Below are 22,961 nucleotides of genomic sequence, written 5' to 3'. Positions count from 1 at the left end.
TACAGACCCACACTGACCTATCTATACACTCACATACAGACACACACTGACCTATCTATACACTCACATACAGACCCACACTGACCTATCTATACACTCACATACAGACCCATACTGACCTATCTATCCACTCACATACAGACCCATACTGACCTATCTATACACTCACATACAGACCCACACTGACCTATCTATCCACTCACATACAGACCCACACTGACCTATCTATCCACTCACATACAGACCCACACTGACCTACCTACCGTTAAAAAACCCCTACGCTGCTTCAAATGGAAACTCCGTTCCTCTAATCTAAAGGTGGGCCTCTGGTGCATTGATCGCTTTTATAAACCATTTTCATAAAAGTATACTTTTTTAATAGTATGTGCCACTGGGAAATCCTAAATAGAAAATTGCTATTTTAAGCACTAATGGCCCTTCCGTTGGGATCATACCATTCACGGTGCACACAACCAAGGGCACACATAAATGCTAGGTCACCTCGGCCAATTAATGGACAAAGTTCTGTCTTTTACTCCCACACTACTTCCTGTTACAGATATATATATATATATATTTACCTTTGCCAGTATGGTAAGATTCATTAAATATTTATTGTGGTATACATTATCTGTTGGTTAAGTAAAGTAGTGTTGGTTAAGCATTTTTTTCTTTAAAGATTAATGCTTATTTCGTTGAGCCTTAATCCCAAAAACGTACTCACTAAACAATTAGCAGAATTCTCTTTTTAAAATAGTATCCTGCACCATCATTCTGTGCTTATCACTTGACAGATCAACAAGATGCCTGATCAGTACGGAACAGTTATGTAATATGCAATATTGCCTGCAGCAAGGATTGAACCCAGTGCACTGCGGTTCTGTGCTCTTACCATTATGCTGCAGAGACAGGCTGCTTGGATCAGGTTCTGTGATACTGTAAACTCCTCCTATGCTTTCTGCTCCTCCATTGTATTAACTGGGCTCAGCTTTAGCTCAAGGTCTTGCCTAGGGCAGGATCCGCTTCTGGTATGTGTTGTTCGGGGTTTGATTTCCTGCCTGATTAAGGGCAGTGACACACGGAGCTACTTGTTGTGGCTAGAATACTGATAATTGCCTCTACGTGTGTTTTAGCAGAGGCAATTCCTAGTATAGTCTATGGCAGGGTGTTTTCTGTAGTTGGCTGCAAATAGCTCTGCGTGTCAGTATTGTGTGACCATTGGCGGCCCTGACCATTGCCTGTCTTCTTTTACTGATATCATGTATCTGTATCATTTATATTAGTCCCCGTCTTACTGTTTGCTCTTCACTGACAAAACAGGGAGCATAGTGGAAACCCTATAAATGGTTCATCATTCAGCCCCTGCCCCAGTGGCGTTTACACTATAGGGTCCCCATCTCATTCAGGATGCACAATGGACAAACTGACCAATATCCTGGTAGGTAGGTAGGTATCTGTTGGGAAGTTCAGACATTATGAAATTTCAGAGATAGAACTTAAAAATGGTTTTGATTTGCTGGTGAGTTTGTTCCAGGGGGCCGAGGCTGTTACTTCTCAGTCTGATTAGAAATGGAACACATTAGTCAGAGGTGATCTTTCCTGATGTTTTCCTTCTGCCATATAGAAGGTAGTGCTCTGTCCCTTCAGGCAGCCTTCCATCATCGCTCCCTAATTGAATGCTGTGCCACTGATATAATGGACTGCGGGATTAATGTGCTGACATTATCTGCTGGATGTGACTTTTTCATATATATGTATGACAGGCTGTGAATCTCCACCTTAGCTTTTCTGATTTTGTTTTATTTTTTCACCCTCAAAGTCGCGCCTTTGGTTGAACAGCCGCTGCACATGTGCAGTATCCTTCGCTGTATGACCCGATTAAAGTGATAGTAACGCATTCCACATTTATCAGAAATGTGACGCTATGATATTAATAAGCTCTATAAAGAGAAACTTACCACTACCCGTTGCCCCCCCCCCCCCTGCTTCATAGCAGATCCCTGTTACTGATGTGTTAGCAACTCCTTCCTGATGCCTTACTGATTTTGACATTAGCTTGGGGAGACAGGCAGATGATCTGATAGGCTAAGGGCAAAGGTAAACAATACCTCAACTTACTAGGAGTTTGGCCTGCCCTCAAAATAAAGAATTGACTTTTGAGACATTGGGGAAAGGAGCGGAGTCAGATTCTGGCACAGGTCCGTAACAGGGGTCCAGGGAAAGAATAAAAATTAAGAATAACAATAAAATTTGTATTCTCAGAGAGCAATAGTTTTTTGGCTGATGGGGTCAGGGTCCCATTTGAAAGTTGGAAAGATGTAGAAAAGGAAGACAAATAATTCAGTATAAAATGTAATTAATGAAGGCCAATTGGTAAGAATAGGATATACTTTAATATACTGAAAGTTAACCTAAAGGTGACACCACCCCTTTAATGGCCAGTGAGATACATTTTGCCAGTATGGAGAAAATATTCCTCAACATTTTGAACCCTAGTAATAATTTTTTAATGTTGGTTCTGTTGCATCCATCCTGTTGTGGCAGCGACACTGAGATGCATTCACAACCCTCATCATCCAATGTGTCCTGTTTCTTTAACATCAGCAGTGGGGATCTTTAGTATCACAATGCTGAACATGGTGTCTCCTTATCTCCATTATATTAAGTTTTTGGAATTGTTTTGGGATGTTCCCATGTTGATCAGCTCTTGGCTTTTATTTCACAGGAAACGGAAATGACCAAATCCAAGCTGAAGAAAACAGAGAAAGTATCTAAAGCAAAGGAGGCAAAGAAGGTTCTCAAGAAGAAATTTCAAGTTAACACCAAAATTGTCTTTGCGGATGATGGAGAGGTGAGTGCGTTCAGACTGATTGGCTTGATGATCATATGTAAATTAGGAAAAGGAGGGGCTAAAGAGAAAAGTTTTCAACTTTCATGTTTATTTGACAAAAAGTCATGTGATTTTAAGGATTCGGTTTGGCCAGGAGCATGGATTCGGCTGATTCATATTAGGCCTGCATCCCTAATATGTATGTACTGTATGTCGAGGCTTTGGTCTTACCTGGAAGCTTATGGTGCTGCAGTCAAAGTGCTTAGACACTTGGCATGAGTGGGGGGATCTAGAAGCCCAGGGAGTCCCCTCTGTTCTTTGTAAGAAAGACAACCAGGAATGGGAGCTCTGCAGGGAGTGCTCGAAATTGCACTTAGCTCATTGCACTTGCTGACTTAAAGGAGAAGGAAAGGTAAAAACTAAGTAAGCTTTATCAGAAAGGTCTATGTAAATACAGCCATAAGCACTCACAGAAACGCTGCACTGAGTCCTCTATCAAAAGAAACACAGGATTTCTTGACTCTTTTTTTGTAAACATGATGTTCCAGGATCAGAATTCTTCTCTCAGAAACAGCCTTAATTCCCATAGCCAGAGTCTGTGCAGTTCTCTCCTCCTCCCCCCTCCCACCAGAATGCTAAGAACTCCTTCCCCCCTCCCTTAGTAATATGTGATCTCAGCTATAACGGCTAGACTGCAGGCAGAAAGCTACTTAAAATGGCAGCTGCTGTCTTAAACAAACGGAGAAAGATTCTAGAACTGTTTACTCAGGTATGGCAATGGTTTCTGCAGAATAAATATAGTGTTCTATGTGGCACTAATGTGGCAAATCTATTGGCAGTAACATGCCAAAATGACTTTCCTTCTCCTTTAATGAGCTGTTTGGTGGTTCCTGGGTATTGTGAATGTTTGAGGCCTGTTAGAGAAATCATGACTACTCCCGCTCTGATAAATAAGCACACACATTCAGGTTAAAAGGCTGTTTTATCAGAATAACTTTTTACAGCTTTTTTCACTGAACATTTCTAGAAAATAAATGCAAAAGTTAATTATGCTCAGGGTTTGTTTTTCCTTTAAAGACTTAATTTCAATCTGAAATGTCTTCCGCTATCGCCTCGATTTCCTCTTTGGTCTGTGTTTTTACTCACCTGGGAGATGAGGGTACGGATCTGTCTTGTTGAGCTCATTTATTTTTGACAGCACCGCCACCTCCTTTGTCAGCAGGTTTAATGTTTGTGGTGCTGTGGATCTGTCAGCATCTCAAAAGTTCTGCCTAAAAAGAATAGGAAAAAAATTTATAATTGCTGTTTTGGAATCTGCTTGAGTGCTTGCTTAATGTCTAGCTATGATATAGAATGTCGGAGGTAAAATGTGAAGGATGATAAACACCAGGCTGCTTCATGCAAACCGAGAGCAGGTAATGGGCAAACCTTGTGGGCATTATGCCCCACCACTAAAAATGACATAAGCATACCCTGTTGTCTCTGGGGTCATTGGAGGGGGCTGGATTGGGTACAGACTCAAGTCTGTTGTAGGGCACAGGGGGGGTCTAGTGGAAAACATTACTCATAATCATATTGTGCCGACTTCTGTGAACCAATTTCTGCAACAACTGGATGTGCTTTTTTGCCCCATTCATGACTTGGGAAGGTTTGCAGCGGGGAACTTGGTGTTTATGAAGTGATGGGATGTAATAATCTCCTATTCCTATTGTTTTAGTGACCCATAATGGTGTTGCTAGTAGTGTGGAATGTTGTTCTATTATAATATTTCTGTTCCAGATACAGATGGAGCCAACTTTAAAAGGTCCCTTGGCTCACCATGTCATTCCCAAATAAAAAAAAACAAAAAACTAATATAAGCTAATCCTCCTTAGTTTCAAACCTGATACACAACCAGCACCTAAGAAATGGGAGGGGTTTGTTTATACAGAGCTCATTATCTAACCTATAGGAACTCTCCTGACTTTGCTGTAAGGTAAAGATGGCAAAGGTAGTATGGGTAAATACAAATACTCCAACCCGCAGCAGTGGTGTGCTTAATGCAGGTCTTCACAAGTGAACACACAGCAGCATAATCCTGTGATCTTCCGCTGTCACGCCAGAACAGTGCCTCTTGAAAGGGAGTCTAAAACAGTATGGAAGACGTGTGCTCCAAGTACAGGATATGTAACAAAAGATGAGATTTAAATATCATATTTTGTATAAAACCACAGATAAAAAGGTTCTTTTCTTGCACCAGTTACAGAGCTTTTTTATCTGGTCTTAGTTTTATAGAGAAAGACCGGCTCTCCTACCTGATTGGCACATGAGCAATTGTGCATTCCCATTCATCTTACACTATAGTGTTGGAAATTAGACCAATTGCAGGTTTTTTTAGTATGCCATTGTTAACATCATACTATAAGTTAATGTTATGGTGTCTATAACAGCAGGCATAGTGACATGGGGACTTTACACCAGGAGGAATGGTATTAAAGCTCAAATCCGCACGTTCTCCTTCTCTCCTCTCTGTGAATATTGCTGAGATACAGCCGAGGGCAATGGCACTCGGTTGGCATGATGACATGGCTTAATAAAATGTTTGCCTTAATGGCCATTCTCATTTAGCGGAGCTGAGTATAACAATCCCGCTGCTGTATCATTTTCTTCCGCTTTAAGTGGCTTGTCCTATTTTCCTTGCATTAAATGGCTGAGATGGATATCGAGGGAACCCAGAAGTCACTTGGCGTATCATGGTTACCGGGCAGGCAGCCAAACAGAAAGGCACGCGCTGTGATCTTATATGGAGACAGGTTGATGGACAGGGAGATGCGCTTGGCGATACCCAGGAAAGCCCAGTTTTCTAGTAGCTCTATGTTTCATGGCCTCCTCCATTGTCGGGAAAGTCCTTCCTGCTTTTGTAGAACAGCAGTTCCCATCATGCTCACCGACATTGTATTTTTTGTTGTCTGCAATCAATAAAAATATTTCTATAGGGAATGCTGAAAGGTTTTTGTAGTTATTCCCGGACATTATGTTGTTGCATACCAGTGGGCAGTGTCTGCTCCACTTCTTGTAACCCATAGCAACCAGTTAGCAGGTAGCATTTACTGATCTGAGAAACACTGCAGTACATGGTTGATTGAGAAAGGTAATTATGATTTATGCATCCCCAATTTTATTTCTGGCAGCTGGTATATTTCCTTTTAGAGAAAAAAAGAGAAAGCAAACCTATTAAATACTATACTATAGGCAGACAGACAGACACACAGATAATTGGCATTCACACTGCCCATGTGGCTTCTTACTAGCCATAAAGTGTAACAGGACTGCTGCCTTGGGATTAAGGGGACACAGCTGCATGGTGCAAACGGGTTGGGTCACCTTTACATTACCTTTTAGTAAATAATTGAAAGTCCTGTTCCCAGCATGTTTGCTTTGGTCTTCATTAATTATTTTTTTTTATAATTTCTAAATTATTTGCCTTCCTATTGTACATTTTTCCCAACTTTGTAATGGGGGTCGCTGACCCCGGAAGCCAAGCAATTATTGCTCTGTATGGCTACATTTTTATTATTGTTACTTTTTGTTACTTATCTATTTAGTCCCTCTTCATATTCCAGTCTCTTATTTAAACCTCTGCCTGGTTGCTAAGGTAATCAAGACCCTAGCAACCAGCAGCTTACAAAATTCCAAAACTGGAGAGATAACGAACAAAAAGCTAGGAAACAGGGAAAACCACAAAAAATAAAAAATGAAAACCATTTACAAATTGCCTCAGAATATCACTATCTAAGTCATACTGAAAGTTAATTCAAAGGTGATCAACCCCTTTTTAAGATTCTGGCACAAGAGGATATATCCACTGCTGAGTTGGCAGGACCAAACTCAATAACTAAACCAGGTAGGGTTGCCACCTTTTCTGGATACTGTCCTTCCTATATTTTTGCCTTTTTTCCCTATTAATAACATTGGCATTAGGCATCATTTTTACTGGTCAGGCTGGTAAAATACCAGCTAGGTGGCAACCTTAGATCCAGGGCTTGATTTTGTGCTGGGTGGGTAAATCCCATTACAGGTGTAACTCAGTCTTGCTCCATGTCTAGCCGACAGCATTTTAAGAGTTATTATCTCCCAGCACCCCTCAAGGACTAATCGCTTTTATAGTTCAGCAACTGCTAGAAAAGCCCCACGTTGGTTATTCCTGATCTCGCCAATGGATTTTATTTCTTGTTTGGAATAACTGACAAGCTGTTACCGATGGCCTGCATCTGTTTATTCCGGCGCCAGAGCCTTGTTTAAAGAAAGCACTCCAAGCTATGTATTTCTCTTTCTCGGCATTAATATTTTTGAAAAATCTAATAAGTGTTAATAACAAACTATAATAATGTGCCGTGGGCCCCGTGCACGCAAGCCAAGAGAGATAAAAACCGTAATAGAATTGGCTCGAAACCAAATCCCTTTATTGCTGTGCGGAAGGCAGATGGGTTTGGTAATGCAACTTGCTTTGCAGAGCAGTAATAGCCCCTCTCCGGAGAATAGTTTTGTTTCCCGGTTTTTACTCAACTCTCTAAAATTCTAAAAACATGAAAGTGAAGATTCTGATTTGCATTATTATTATATTACGAAGAATGGGCCGCGGAGATGCAGTGTTTGCCAAGGGAAAAAGATTGCCTCGTTTATGCACGATCGTGCGTGTTTTTGTCTATGTGCTTGTCTGTTTGCATGTGTGTTTGTGTCAGGGTCCGGTTACACATGAATGCACACGCTTGTGCATGCTTTGGCCTGTTGTGCAGTATAATATGCAGGTTACTGATAATTAGAGGGGAGTTTATAGCAGGCCTGCACCTTTGTTTTATCATAGCCAAGTTACCTTTTATAAAGAGATAATGACACCAGAAAGTAAATCTTTTTTCACATCTATCATAACATTGTCTTTGCAAGAACTTTATAGTTTTGCCATAAAAATATCTGCCTGATGCATTTACATTACCTGTCCGATCCCCTGTGTTCCCCTATGAGGGGGCGGCCATATTTGTCTGTTAGCATTAGAGGCTATAACTGACAGGTTGGGAAGGGACAGTCAGGTTGGCAAAACAGTCAGGTTTAGGAACTTCCAGTAACAATTACTTACAAAACCAAACCTGTCAGTGAAAAACCGTCAACACGACCTATAGGTAGCTTTTTATGTAGATTCATATTATGAAAAGTAGTTTTTTCGCGTCAGTATCACTTAATGGCCATGACTACTATCTACTGTACACCCCAAGTACCCGAGTATGATTATCCATGTTCCCAAGTCATCATTTTATCCTTATAAAGAAATTAATTTAACTAATTTGAAGCGTTATTGGCATCGGTACATAAGTGTTTGCCTATATGTCAAAGCAATGTGTAAAACTATTGCATAGGTTAGGGCAGGGTTGTTGAAGTGGAGGCCCACGGGCCAGATGTGAATGTGGCCCTCCGAAGCATTTTTATGGCCCTCAGTCTGCTCAGTGGCTTCATAGACATATATTTTATGACATCATAATTTTAATTAAAGTCTGATCTCCAGCATGCTGTTTGTCATATTATTGGCCCACTACATGTTGGACAGCACTGTGTTAGGGTATTGTGGGTCAGTGTCTGTGGCTATGTACCCTTGGTTGGTATGGAATGGTCCGGTGCAGTTGTTCCATAATGATCAATAGAAATCGAATGATCAATTGCAATTCAGATTGCTACGTTATGGATCGATCTGAATTTCAGCAGTAAACTATTTATCTTTCCTTGAAGTGTATTTGTGCTTTCCAAGGAAGCGGATTAGGTCAGTATCGATATTTTAGTGATGTTGATTGAATGGAAAAATATTTTGTCTAAAGGGGGTGATTGTTTAGAAGGCTCAGTAAAGATGTAGTATCAAATGCATTGATTGAATCATATAATAAGGATAATTTGATAGGTTTTGATTTATTTAAAATTCCAAAAATTTCTAAAAAGATTGGATGGCTAGGGAGGTGGGTGGGTTCCTCTAGGAAACTTAATTGGGCTCCTCATTCCATCTTTGATAAGAGACCATTTTAGAGACCAAGGATCATTTGCACTAGTGTCAGATCCTTATGGTGGAGGAGAAACATCATGCCCAGTATGGCCTTTTCCAGTGGGCATGATCGTTCTGGCATGAATGTTTCTGTGCTAGCCATATTTGTTGTCTACCATATTTGTCCTTAACCATTTTACAGTGGTGACGTGGGGAGGGAGGTTTTTGACTGATGAAGTGGAAGAGATCAGACCTCCGTAAACTTGATTGGCTTGTGTTGATTTTGGCTGTTAAATCTGGTAAAGATCTGGGAATGGTTACAGTTTTTGGCACCTCACCAAAAATCAGATGTTACCATGTATGACCAGCTTAAGTGAGTAGTTATGCAGCAACAGTTCTCATGTAAGAATACAGAACAAACTATATACGTTTTGTTTATTACTGTGTTAGACTTTATTTAAGGAAAAGGCCTGTGTGTGTGAGATGTTCATCCACTGGGTTTATTATGATCATTCTCTTGAATTAACTTTGCCTTTCTTTACCCAGGTGATCCAGCAGTGGCCCCAAATCCAAAAAACTACAGTGAAAGAGGCAGAAGAGGAGGATGATTCAAGTGGCATCAATCTGGCTAAGGCAAAGGAGCGGCTGAACGAGGAGGATAGGTTTGACAAAGAAGCTTACAGGATGAAAATCAAGGAGAAGCACAGGGTACGTTTCTCACTGCTGCTGTCAGATTAACCCTTTGAGCTTACTCGCTTTATCTAAATGGTGAATTTAAAGGTGACTTTATTCCCCAATGCCTTGTATTTATGTGATTTATAAATGAGCTAAAGAAATAGGGCTTGCATGGAAAGTGTGCCCTGCCTTTCTTTTAAAATAACAGGGGGTTTAAGTGTGTTGATAGTTTTCATTTTTAACTAAGTCTTAATTAATTCATTTTAATTGTTTTTTGCCTCATTGTCTAATCCCATGTAATTAGAAACGTTTTTTTAAAGGCTATTAAGGAGCTATAACAAGATACTATGGCTACTGATAAAGAGGAATTCATTATACAGTTGGTTTTAAACCTGAACAGAGAATTTTATTTGATACCTTTCTGTCCTTTGCAAAGTAATCTGAAGAATCAAAGAGGAAGGATCAGACCTGAAATGTTCTTCATCTTCTATGTCTAATTACAACAATTAATGAAAATGTTAAATTACAACAGTGCCATGTTCATTTTGACTGCCAACATACACATCAGGCATTGCAGGTACTGAATATAATGCCCAGCAGCACCAGTTAATATTCTGAACACACAACACCCTTCTGTGCATAGTGGGCCACTATCAAAAAACCTTCGTTTCTATGAAAGTGTCTATGATTCACCATTCAGTTTTCCCTTAGATCAGCCTGACAATTTTGTATAAGCCCTGTATTTAGTCTTTTGTGATACAGGGGTGCGGTGGGGCATTTGGTAAGGCTCTATTATAGTGTTTATACAAACTTCACAATTTTTATTCTGCACCCGCAAGTAGCTGCCATGACTTTATTGTAGCCAGGGAACTAGGATTATACAGGTCCTTTTCAAAAAATTAGCATATTGTGATAAAGTTCATTATTTTCTGTAATGTACTGATAAACATTAGACTTTCATATATTTTAGATTCATTACATCACAACTGAAGTAGTTCAAGCCTTTTCTTGTTTTAATATTGATGATTGTGGCATACAGCTCATGAAAACCCAAAATTCCTATCTCAAAAAATTAGCATATTTCATCCGACCAATAAAAGAAAAGTGTTTTTAATACAAAAAAAGTCAACCTTCAAATAATTATGTTCAGTTATGCACTCAATACTTGGTCGGGAATCCTTTTGCAGAAATGACTGCTTCAGTGTGGCGTGGCATGGAGGCAATCAGCCTGTGGCACTGCTGAGGTGTTATGGAGGCCCAGGATGCTTCAATAGCGGCCTTAAGCTCATCCAGAGTGTTGGGTCTTGTGTCTCTCAACTTTCTCTTCACAATATCCCACAGATTCTCTATGGGGTTCAGGTCAGGAGAGTTGGCAGGCCAATTGAGCACAGTAATACCATGGTCAGTAAACCATTTACCAGTGGTTTTGGCACTGTGAGCAGGTGCCAGGTTGTGCTGAAAAATGAAATCTTCATCTCCCATAAAGCTTTTCAGCAGATGGAAGCATGAAGTGCTCCAAAATCTCCTGATAGCTAGCTGCATTGACCCTGCCCTTGATAAAACACAATGGACCAACACCAGCAGCTGACATGGCACCCCAGACCATCACTGACTGTGGGTACTTGACACTGGACTTCAGGCATTTTGGTATTTCCCTCTCCCCAGTCTTCCTCCAGACTCTGGCACCTTGATTTCCGAATGACATACTTTGGACCACTGAGCAACAGTCCAGTGCTGCTTCTCTGTAGCCCAGGTCAGGCGCTTCTGCCGCTGTTTCTGGTTCAAAAGTGGCTTGACCTGGGGAATGCAGCACCTGTAGCCCATTTCCTGCACACGCCTGTACACGGTGGCTCTGGATGTTTCTACTCCAGACTCAGTCCACTGCTTCCGCAGGTCCCCCAAGGTCAGGAATCGGTCCTTCTCCACAATCTTCCTCAGGGCCGGGTCACCTCTTCTTGTTGTGCAGCATTTTCTGCCACACTTTTTCCTTCCCACAGACTTCCCACTGAGGTGCCTTGATACAGCACTCTGGGAACAGCCTATTCATTTAGAAATTTCTTTCTGTGTCTTACCCTCTTGCTTGAGGGTGTCAATGATGGCCTTCTGGACAGCAGTCAGGTTGGCAGTCTTACCCATGATTGCGGTTTTGAGTAATGAACCAGGCTGGGAGTTTCTAAAAGCCTCAGGAATCTTTTTAAGGTTTTTAGAGTTAATTAGTTGATTCAGATGATTAGGTTAATAGCTCGTTTAGAGAACCTTTTCATGATATGCTAATTTTTTGAGATAGGAATTTTGGGTTTTCATGAGCTGTATGCCAAAGTCATCAATATTAAAACAAGAAAAGGCTTGAACTACTTCAGTTGTGTGTAATGAATCTAAAATATATGAAAGTCTAATGTTTATCAGTACATTACAGAAAATAATGAACTTTATCACAATATGCTAATTTTTTGAAAAGGACCTGTATAATATTTAGGCCTGACTGAATTGTACCAATCAGCTTGTTTGGTCATTAGACAAATGTCATAGAGTATCCGTTAGAGGTTACGACCAGAATCTGATGGATTAATGGATTCACAACTGGTTGGGTACTTTGATAAATAGTGGGCAGCTTGATGACTTGATGTTCCTGGCATGGGCAGCGTTACTCTCAACAGAATCACTTGCCGTTGTGTCTGGTCTTTTGAGTGGCCAGAATTAAAGAATTAAAACTACCAGTGCCAAAAACCTGGAATTGGAAAGGCAGAACATTTTCCCACAGCCAGTACAGACCAAACATTCAACTGTACTTTGTGTAGGTAGTACCTCTGTCTTTGGCACTATTAAACATCATTGTTGTGGACTGCCTTTACATTTCAGTGTTTTTCATGGAATAATCCTATCCATAGAAGATTCTGCGTAGTTCGTTTTTGTCTCTCTATATCTGTGAAGTGATAGTGTCATTAATTTATCCGTTAAGACATATGTTGAGTTTTTTCACATGCCTACAGAATGTTTAATGAAGGTATTACTACCTTTTTAATGAGCTTCATTTTCCAATTGTGTCAAAACCCCCCCCTCCTCTTTGCTGTGAATCATGATGAATGACTCATTTTTTTTCCTTACCATTGAATTAGTGCAATTAGGGGGTGATTAATTATCCACCTATATTACACTTTGTGGTCAAAAGCTCAAGCATATCTTGGTTAATTTTAGGTGGACTTCTGCATGTGAATCCTTCATATGCCCTTGCAGTATAGTACAACTACTCAATGAAAAAACACAACAAAAACTGCATGGGAGATAGGGTATAATTATCCATTTTTTTTCTACTCTGCTATCTGAATAATTTACAGATTTTAATTGCACATTTATAATGGGGCAGTAAGGCTGTCTGACTGATGTGTTCCTGTATGGGCACATTTATTCTTGCTTGTGCCTCTATTGGGCCAATTGATCACAATCTGTTTGTTATTATCGCTCCTAGCCTATTATTGTCTACACAACCCCTAACAAGAATCCAGAAACAGGTATAGCCTAGTACTCTGATGTCATTGGAGATACAAGAAGTCAAATACTATGGAAGTCTCTATACATGGCCTCCATACTATTGGATTTTCCTTGATGAGTCAAACTTAATAAAGGGGAATGCCTATGCTGCCACTGTTTTATGGAATGACTATTACATACATAGGATGTTGGCCATGTTATGGCCAAGTAGCACTCTCCATAACATGGCCAACATCCTCTGTATGTAATAGTCATTCCATAAAACAGTGGCAGCATAGGTGTTCCCGTTTATTAAGCAGAATTCATCAAGGAAAATCCAATAGTATGGAGGCCATGTATAGAGACTTCCATAGTAATTAGCCCATGGCATATTATTTTTGTCTGGTCAATTCCACATGAGATATTATTCAAGGAGATGCCTACTGCATATGCCTGATTGATTTCCATTGGAGCAGAGGCTGCAAGCATGCTCTGTAGGCACCTCTTCCACCATCTGCACAGTCAAAGAGAAAAGAAAAGGAGGGTGGAGCTTTACTCTAGACCAGGAAGTAGCTGAGAGAGCTGAAGGTGCTTCTGAAACAAAATCTGCATGAGACTGAGTGCTAGGGAAAAGGTATGATTCTTTGGGGGCTGTATAGAGTACTTTTAGGGGCTTTTATGGTAAAAGGCATACTTATCCTTCAAGTTATCCCCTTAGGAAGCTTGTACTGTGCCTGACACCTCCAGTATCCCATGCTAATACAGTCAAGTAAATTGACAGCCGCTAGATGTCACTTTTCGGAGAAGTTTGGCTGCCAGAGGAGTAGATCTGTGAACGTTCTCTGGTTTACCCTCCAGGCAGGGAAAATGCTTTTTGCGTTATTACATAGCACTCCTGCAAGCTCAGAAGCACCTGTCATATATGTATCATAATACTGTCAGAAAGGGCTGAGTCTAGCAATGTTTTTGTACAGAAGAAGTTTTGGAAAGAATACAAATACATCTATCATTAAGGCAAGTAAATGTTCAGTTTTATACAGTTTCAGTGTGACACATGCCTTCCATATAATGGTATAATGGGAGTATACACTCAGTTGATTCACTTTGTTCATCTGGTTTTCTGTCCAAAACATGCAAAACACGCTGTCTTCTGTACATTGGAAAACCTTTATTCTTTGTATCCAAATTAAAGCTACAGGTGCCCTTATAAAGCAGCCAAATAATCAGTTTTTTTCCCTGGCAACACTACAGATTCTAACCCTGATCATTCTCAAGGCCAAATCTAATTACAGAAAGAATTTGGAAAAGGTCCTGATTCCCATTTTCTTTGTCCTTTCGTATCATGGTCTTCTCTTTCTTTTTCTGTTGCCTTCTCCCCTTTGTTTCTCTTCTGCTGTCTCTCAGTGTTCTATCTTCTTCTGCTGGTTTTTCCTGCTTTTTAATAAGGGAGACTTAACAAGTCTGTAGTTGGTCATATATGGGCTGATAAAAGCTTGCCTATTTGGTCTGAAGGGCAGCGAATCATATCTGCAATTTATTAGCTTGTTTATGCGACCTATTGATAGGCCTGTCCAGCCAAACAGATGTCATACTGAAAATTGACCAGATTTCAATCTTTTAGGTTTGCAAATACCATTGAAGAAGGATTGCGTTGGCTCGTTGATGTGGTTCTTGTCTGATAGATCTGCGCAACCCCTCTGTATAATGGTCCCAGTTTTGCCCAGCATGTGGCCATACCTGTATCTGTAGAAAGGCCACAAAGGCTGAGGCCTAGGGCGACACGTTTTTCAGGGCAGCGTGCTGCTTAGCGCATCTGTTCTTACTGACGCCAGGAGCATAGGAGACTAGATGTGTTTAAGAATTTTTCCATTTATCTAAATTGGCTGTGCCCACTCCCCGCCCTGGGCCATGTCATTTGTAAATCTGGCACTGTATGTGGCTGCCAAATCTGGCACAGATCTCCTCGTTTGGTGAAGCTGAGGTTAATGTTTGTCTGGGCATTTTTGTATCTCTGAGAGTGTGTCCTTTGATTGGTGCAGATCGGGGTACAGACAGGCCATGATAATTATTTAGCAGGAATGCGTCTTTAGGTCCAAAACTTCTCCAAACCTATGTAGGTAATTCGATTTGAAGTTTCAGAATATGATTTATTTATTTATTTTAAATGTCCAGGGATATATAAAAAGCCATATGTTGAATACTGCATATTACAGTATTATGATGTACAGGGCGGTATGGGGCAGGTAAATGGGTGGGATAATGGGCAGACTGGACAGGGTTATAGGCGGAGCAGCTGTAAATGAGCCATAAAGTTTTTTGTTTGAATTTCCCTTTAATGGTTTTATGACCCAGCTTTTAATTGCACTATATAATATTCCCTGTATAAATTTGTATATGTCTGCGGACATTTTAAATAAATAAACTGTGTGAATATTTTGTCGCCTCCGGTTTCCCCTCTCAGTTTAGCACAGGCTTCAGGTTATTTTGGCACATTTTTTAATGAATAAATAATGAAAGTATTCATTTAATCTTTCTAATAAGTACAGCTGCTCAGCGATGAGAAAATATTGAATCTGCGGAAAAAGAATAATGAACAAAGCTCAATTGGAAACATGAATTTATTATGCCCCAAACCATTATTTTTACAAAGTAGCAGGTTATTACGGTGACTCTGGGAGCCCTTTTTGTTGAAGTGATATATTTAAATGCTGGTATTAAGCACAAGTTAAACATTACTGTTTCAATTGCCTTTCACCTCATTTGCTGTGTTAACCTGTCCGAATCTGCATGATTGTAGCCGGGTAAGAGTCAAGTACCTGTGAATTGAATTGAGAGAGTAGCTTTTTAAATGGAGGCTTTTTTGAGGCCCAGGAGTGTAGAGGGAGCCATAGGGCTAGGGTTGCCACCTGTCCGGTTTTGACCCAAACAGCCTGGTTTTCGGAAGGCCTGTCTGGGTCAAAACTTCCTGCCCTGTTTTCCAAATTAGGAAAACCAGACTGGACTTACTGAGATTGACATAGCCCCGCCTAGTAATGGCACTGCCCCGCCTCTTCTCTACTCTGTGACATCACGACACCACCTCTTCCCTGCCCTTCCCCCGTGACCTCACTGCCCCACACGGGGCCTTAAAAAGTAACTATACCCCTGAGAATGTCTGGATAAGGGATCTGTAATTTGGATCACCATAACTTGAAATTTAAACATGAAATAAACCCAGTAGGATTGTTTTGCCACCAATATGGATTCATGCACCTTAGTTACCATCAAGTACAAAGTACTGTTTTATTATTACAAAGGAAATTATTTAAAAAAAAATTAAATATTTCTTATAATGGTCTCAATGGGAGGTGGCCTTCCTGTAACATGGCACTTTCTGGATATCAGGCTTCCATATATTTATACAAATATGGTAAGATTCTTTACTTGGTTATTTAATATGATAAAATTATCTGTCAACTAAATATTAATTCTGGGGGTATAGTTTTCCTCTATAAAAGGAGCAATTATTTCAATAGATATCATTGAAGCAGGTCAACAGGGCTTAGCACAGGTATGGGGCCGGTTGTCCAGAATGCTCGGGACCTGGGGTTTTCTGTTTAAGGGATCTTTCCATAATTTGGATAACTTATCTTAGTTGGGATCAAGTACAGGTACTGTTTTATTATTACAGAGAAAAGGGAATCATTTAACCATTAAATAAACCCAATAGGGCTGTTCTGCCCCCAATAAGGGGTAATTATATCTTAGTTGGGATCAAGTACAGGTACTGTTTTATTATTACAGAGAAAAGGGAATCATTTAACCATTAAATAAACCCAATAGGGCTGTTCTGCCCCCAATAAGGGGTAATTATATCTTAGTTGGGATCAAGTACAGGTACTGTTTTATTATTACAGAGAAAAGGGAATCATTTAACCATTAAATAAACCCAATAGGATTGTTCTGCCCCCAATAAGGGGTAATTATATCTTAGTTGGGATCAAGTACAGGTACTGTTTTATTATTACAGAGAAAAGGGAATCATTTTTAAAAAATAGAATTATTTAAGGGATTCTTCTGTAATTAGGATCTCCATAACTTAAGTCTGCTAAAAGTCATTTAAACATTAAATAAACCCAATAGGAATGTTTTGCCACCAACATGAATTCATACAGCTTCGTTACCATCAAGTTCAAGGTACTGTTTTATTATTATAGAGAAAACGAAAATAATTTTTCAAAATTAGAATTATTTGCTGTAATTTGATAAGCAAATTCAAATTTACATTTAATATACAGAAAAATTTTCAGTCATACAACAGGGTGTGCTATAATACCAGTATCACTATATACTATATATATATATATATATATATATATATATATATATATATATATAAATATATCACTATAAATTATACATTTTTATGTTCCAATCAAGGAAAAACCTTCCTGTTGCTCCCAAGAATAAATCCCATCCCTGTTATATTTGTACTAACATCTGCATGGTGTTCAAAGATACGTAATCCAGTAATTAGCTAGTAATTATGACACATCTACCTTTGGGTTTATTGGAGAGATAATTGAAAATACTGTTTTTTCGTCCAAAATATACTTTGTTTTATATAAGCCATTTAATTAAAAATAATTGCTGTAAACTGAGGGACGTTTATACCTTATACCATATAAAACTATATATTTGTTTATTACATATTTTTTGGGTGGGAATATTATGTGTTGGTTGCTGCAAGACTAAAACAGACCTGGTTTACTGTGTGTAGTTAAACCTAATGGAAAATTCCATATGAGCCATACTGCTAAGTTATAAATTCTCTAGTACCAATGGGGCAGTGGAGTAAAACCAATTACTTGTATTTTCGCACTACTGGGCTACCTGATGGAGTTCTAAATAAACCAGCATCATTCTTTAAAAGGCAATTAACCTTATGTCCTGTACTATAGGAGGACTAATCTACTGGAATGAATGTTTGTGTTTAGTTCTGCACAGAGATGCTGTATGTGTAAGGTTATACAGCAGCCGCAGGCAGTCAACAGGCATCTACACCATCACTTGTCATTTTACTTTGTATTTGTCAAATTGAAATATTTACAATATTTTTCATACTTGTTTCTTTAAATGGGTTACTGCCTCGCAGCTTTAAATCTTGCCTTGCCTGTCTCCAAAGCTGGCTGGGGTGCCCCTGCCATGAAGCAAGGTGGCAGAACCCCAGAGGTTACCAGAGGGAGATGAAACCTGCCCCTGGTACAGGTATGGAATCCATTATCCAGAAAGTTCGAAATTATGGGAAGGCCATCTCCCATAGATTCCATTTTAATCAATAATTTTAAAAACGATTTCCTTTTTCTCTGTAATAATAATAATAATAATACAGGACCTTGTACTTTATCCCAACTAAGATATAATTACCCCTTATTGGGGGCAGAACAATCCTATTGGGTTTATTTAATGGTTAAATGATTCCCTTTTCTCTGTAATAATAAAACAGTACCTGTACTTGATCCCAACTAAGATATAATTACCCCTTATTGGGGGCAGAACAGCCCTATTGGGTTTATTTAATGGTTAAATAATTCCCTTTTCTCTGTAATAATAAAACAGTACCTGTACTTGATCCCAACTAAGATATAATTACCCCTTATTGGGGGCAGAACAGCCCTATTGGGTTTATTTCATGGTTAAATGATTCCCTTTTCTCTGTAATAATAAAACAGTACCTGTACTTGATCCCAACTAAGATATAATTACCCCTTATTGGGGCAGAACAGCCCTATTGGGTTTATTTAATGGTTAAATGATTCCCTTTTCTCTGTAATAATAAAACAGTACCTGTACTTGATCCCAACTAAGATATAATTACCCCTTATTGGGGGCAGAACAATCCTATTGGGTTTATTTAATGGTTAAATGATTCTTTAGTAGACTTAAAGTATAGAGATCCAAATTATAGAAAGACCCTTTATCCAGAAAAACATATGTCCCAAGTTTTCTGGACAAGGTACTATACCTGCTGAAATTCTGGATTTTAAGATCGCAATTGCACTTTCTACACTAGCGATGTGGCCCTTGCTGCACCCCCTCGGGCGCTGTAAAGGTAAAAGCGGGGGGGTGGGGCTTGGGGGCTGGCACTTTGCCGCATTTTCACCCCCCATTTTACTCTCTAATCCTCCATACGGCTGCTTATATCACTTCATAGTTGGTAAAAGAAATAGGACAATAATCTCCATTAGAATGGGTTTATTATTTGTTTAACCCTAAAAAAGTCATTTTGTCTTGGCTCCCTGTCAAGGCCACGTTCATTGGGGAGGGGAGGGGGGGGGCGTTGTTAATTAATAATATCTGTCCTTAACAATTTTGGGATTGGACTTGTTACTTTGAATCCAATCAATTAATTACAAATCATTCTGCATTAATTTACAAAGAGTCCCCACTGAAACAATTGATCATTGCCCTTAAACTTCTGTGGGATTCGACATCTCAGATCAGCTCCGAAAATGATAAATGGCTTAATTTTTTTGAAAGGACCAAACTAGACAGTCGGTTCGATAAAAGTTTGAATATTTTGTGGTTGAGACTTGATAAATCCGCCCAGCAGAGATTAATTAAAACATGGAGTTTGACCAGAGGCGCCAAGCATTTTGCAGACAATTCTATGTACTTTCCCTCTCTGCAGATTTTTCCAATGACCAAGACTTTGATGTATTTGGAAGTCTTACAGTTTCATCTCTGATTCATTTAGTGACCTTTGCTTGCAGCGACTGTCAGCCGTGAAAAGTTCATCCCCTTCCTTTCTTTATCAGTTGCATTATCCGCGGATAGTTTCACTGGAATATACCTGCAACTAAAATTCACTCTAAAACTTAAAGAGAAACCGGCATCCCTTTACTGTGGTTGCTTTTTATTGAGCAGACAATCCTGACCCAATAATACTTTGGCATTTTACTGCCAATAGATTTGCCACATTAGTTCCACCTAGAAACGCTATTTTATTTAGCAGAAAGCTTTATTATACCCAAGTAAAGAGCCTTAGAAACTCCCTCCTATAGCAGCTGCCATTTTAGCTTGGTCTTGGTAGCTTCCTGCTGCAGTTATAGCCATTGGAAGCTCAGATCACACATTCATAAGGGTGGGGGGAAGTGAGTTCTTCTGCATTCTTATGGGAGGGGGGAGCAGGAGAGAACTGAGCAGACTTGTGCCCCAAACCTGAAGGAGCCCTAAAAGAAAGGAAGTCTGATACCGAAGAACTTGTTTACAAAAAAGGAGACAAGAAATCCTGTGTTTCTTTTGATAGAGGATTTTCTGTGAGTGCTAATGGCTGTATTTACATAGACCTCTCTGATAAAGCTTACTTAGTTTTTACCTTTCCTTCTTCTTTAAAATAGGGTGTGCATTATTCACTATATAAACTGTGTTTATTGTTGGCATCAGTTTTAATAGACGCTTAGTGATATCAGTTATAGTCAGAGCCATAGCTAAGGGTAGGCAGAAGAGACACGTGCCTAGGGTGCAAAGGTGGCAAGATGCTAGGCACGTATCTCTTCTGTCTGCCTAACCCTACAGTGGACCCTTGTATCCCCACCACCCGCTCATCATTGATGAGTGTCCAGTCACCATGCTTGCACATTCATTTGTTTGTGTGTGGGTGGGGTTATAATCGGTGCTCAGTGATGTTATTTCTGTCATGGGTCTCTCTTCTGCAGAGCTTACAGTCTAAAGGCTACACTACTAAATGCTCAACCCTTATATTTAGATTTTATTTGTAACTATGCAGGAGCGGAACGGTTTCCCTCTATCACTAATACATTATAAAGAGCCAGCTGATAGCAGCATGTCTTCATTACTTCACACAGTTAATTTTTAGAAAGCCTCATAAAGTGACCATAAAATAACACAAAGATGTACTGCTCCGAAGGTGTTGGCGTAGCAAGTTTTTCATGCAACCATAGTTTCAGTATCCTTATGTGGTTCTAAAATGTCCATAAACTGGCATCTGTCCACAGCCCATAAAAGCCTAATGTGCTCTTTACTGACAGAGTCCTTTTATCCCAGTCTGTGTGATAGGAACCAGGGCATTGGCATGTCTGGCTAATACCCAGCCTGGACATAGAAGGTCTCTTTTGGGGTTTGTTTAGATGGCCGCTATAAATGTGTTTTGCTGTTAGGTCCTTAATGTTATCCAACCTAATATTCAATACAGAAGGTGCAATGTGGCTTTCCTCTAGAAAAGGTAGTGATGGCCACCCCTGTTCTGGCCCAAATCAGGTTGATCCAATCATTTGGCCCGAGATGAACCTTCAGATCATACTAAAGAGCTTTGCAAACCCATTGACCATGCCTACTCATCAGTAGTCTCTAATTCCTTATAAAAATCCCATTGCCCTTTATTCCATTTTAGAGAGAGATTTTTCCAGGTTAGGAGGGTGAAAATAATTCAAAGTACCCCCTGTTGTAAAATATGAGGAAATTAGAAGTCTCCTCAGAATTATATAAGACCTGTATAAAATCCTTATACCTTTTATATGGTCATATAACTTCTTTAAGGTTATATCCTTATATTTTACAACAGGGGGTAAGTAATTCACAGTGTAATACACAAGAGACACTAATATCCTGTAAGGAAACTGAAGCTGCTCCACGTTCGTTCCTCGCGAGGTAGCTAATTTGATTCCCCTGCATAATGGTCTTCTGCTTATCTGTGCACTGGTAAACTAATTATCAACCTCACAAAAACAAAACATGGAGGATCTTCAGTTTCCCTGTTAAGGTCAAGTAAATTATTTTTGGCATCAGCCACATTCATTTCTCAGTGGAGCTCTTTTAAGCTTATGTTAAAAAAAAATAGAAAATAGATAATATGATGGCCGCTACCCTGCTAAATGGGATCTTCATCCAAAAGCAGCTTTTTTCCTAATTTAAGGTTAGCTAAAGGTGGCCATACTCGCTAAGATCCACAAACTTGACGAGGTCGCCAAGTGAGCGGATCTTCTCCCTAATTAAAATTAGAACTAGAATTAGAACGACGGGTATAGGCATCTGTCAGTTCGGGGACCGCCTCAACAAGCCGATACAGTCCCAGATCCGACTAAAAATCAAACCTGCCCGATCGATATCTGGTGATTTCAGGTTGGTCGGGCAGGCCCGTCCTTAGTGCTCATACACGGCGATAAGCTGCCGAACTGGTCTAAGGGACTGATATCGGCAGCTAGAATTGGCCACCTTAAGTCTAAGCAACTTCCTGATATGCGTTCATTACAAAATTTCCTAGGTTTCAAAGAAATTACATTTGCAAATAGCGTGTAATAATTACATAATATTTTTGTGCAATTCTTTTTTTTTTTTAAATTCCCTTATGTGAAAAAAAAACAAAAGACATTTTTTGAAGTGCCTTCTGCTTTAAGGAAGAAATACTGAGGACATTTCACCGTCGTACCTTATAGATTTTTTTGGGGTAATTGAATTTTGTTTGAGTAGATTTAGCATGAGCTTTGTAATCCTGAGGCTTGGGTAATATTTCAATCTCTTAAATATTTCCAGTTAGGAGGACATAATTATTCCCCTCTCCTGGAGGAATTGTCTGGCAGTATTAAGGCGGCAGAAGCTGGGGCCGAGAGACGTCTAAGCGGGTGCTGCGGGCTTTCTGTCCCTCCGTGGCTCGCAATACAATTACGTGAGCTCTAGAACCTGGAATAGATTTGCATTAGGCAAGTTCAGATATTGCTGCAAAAAAATGTAGAGGGAGTTTTTCTCTCTCGTACTTACAGCAAATTAAAGAAATAAATCATCTCCTATCTTATTATATTCCTCCTCGCATACTGTCGCGGAATTTAAATTGCCTTTTCTTACTGCACAACCAGGCGATTTTTCCTTATCATCCCAAAAGCAGATGACTTAGAAGTGAAAATGATGATGGCTCTATACACAGCTGTCCTGCACTCACCTTGTGTTGCACAGCGAGGGCCTGCTTTGTATGGTAATGTTATATAACCCTGC

At 39.6% G+C, this 22,961-nt stretch overlaps 1 protein-coding gene across 1 annotated transcript in view; it reads left to right on the top strand.

Annotated features, from left to right (window-relative positions):
* The window catches only part of ddx10 (DEAD-box helicase 10), a 168,622-nt gene that overhangs the window by 103,381 nt on the left and 42,280 nt on the right, over positions 1–22,961 (top strand). Inside the window, 2 exon segments of the mRNA NM_001102681.1 lie at positions 2,726–2,851; positions 9,378–9,539. Of these exon segments, the coding sequence (NP_001096151.1) occupies positions 2,726–2,851; positions 9,378–9,539 (288 nt within the window).

The sequence above is a fragment of the Xenopus tropicalis genome, chromosome 2, assembly GCF_000004195.4.
Source record: "Xenopus tropicalis strain Nigerian chromosome 2, UCB_Xtro_10.0, whole genome shotgun sequence".
NCBI classification, from domain to species: domain Eukaryota; kingdom Metazoa; phylum Chordata; class Amphibia; order Anura; family Pipidae; genus Xenopus; species Xenopus tropicalis.
The sequence above is the reverse complement of the archived record's forward strand: the minus strand, read 5'-3'. Positions and strand labels throughout refer to the sequence as shown.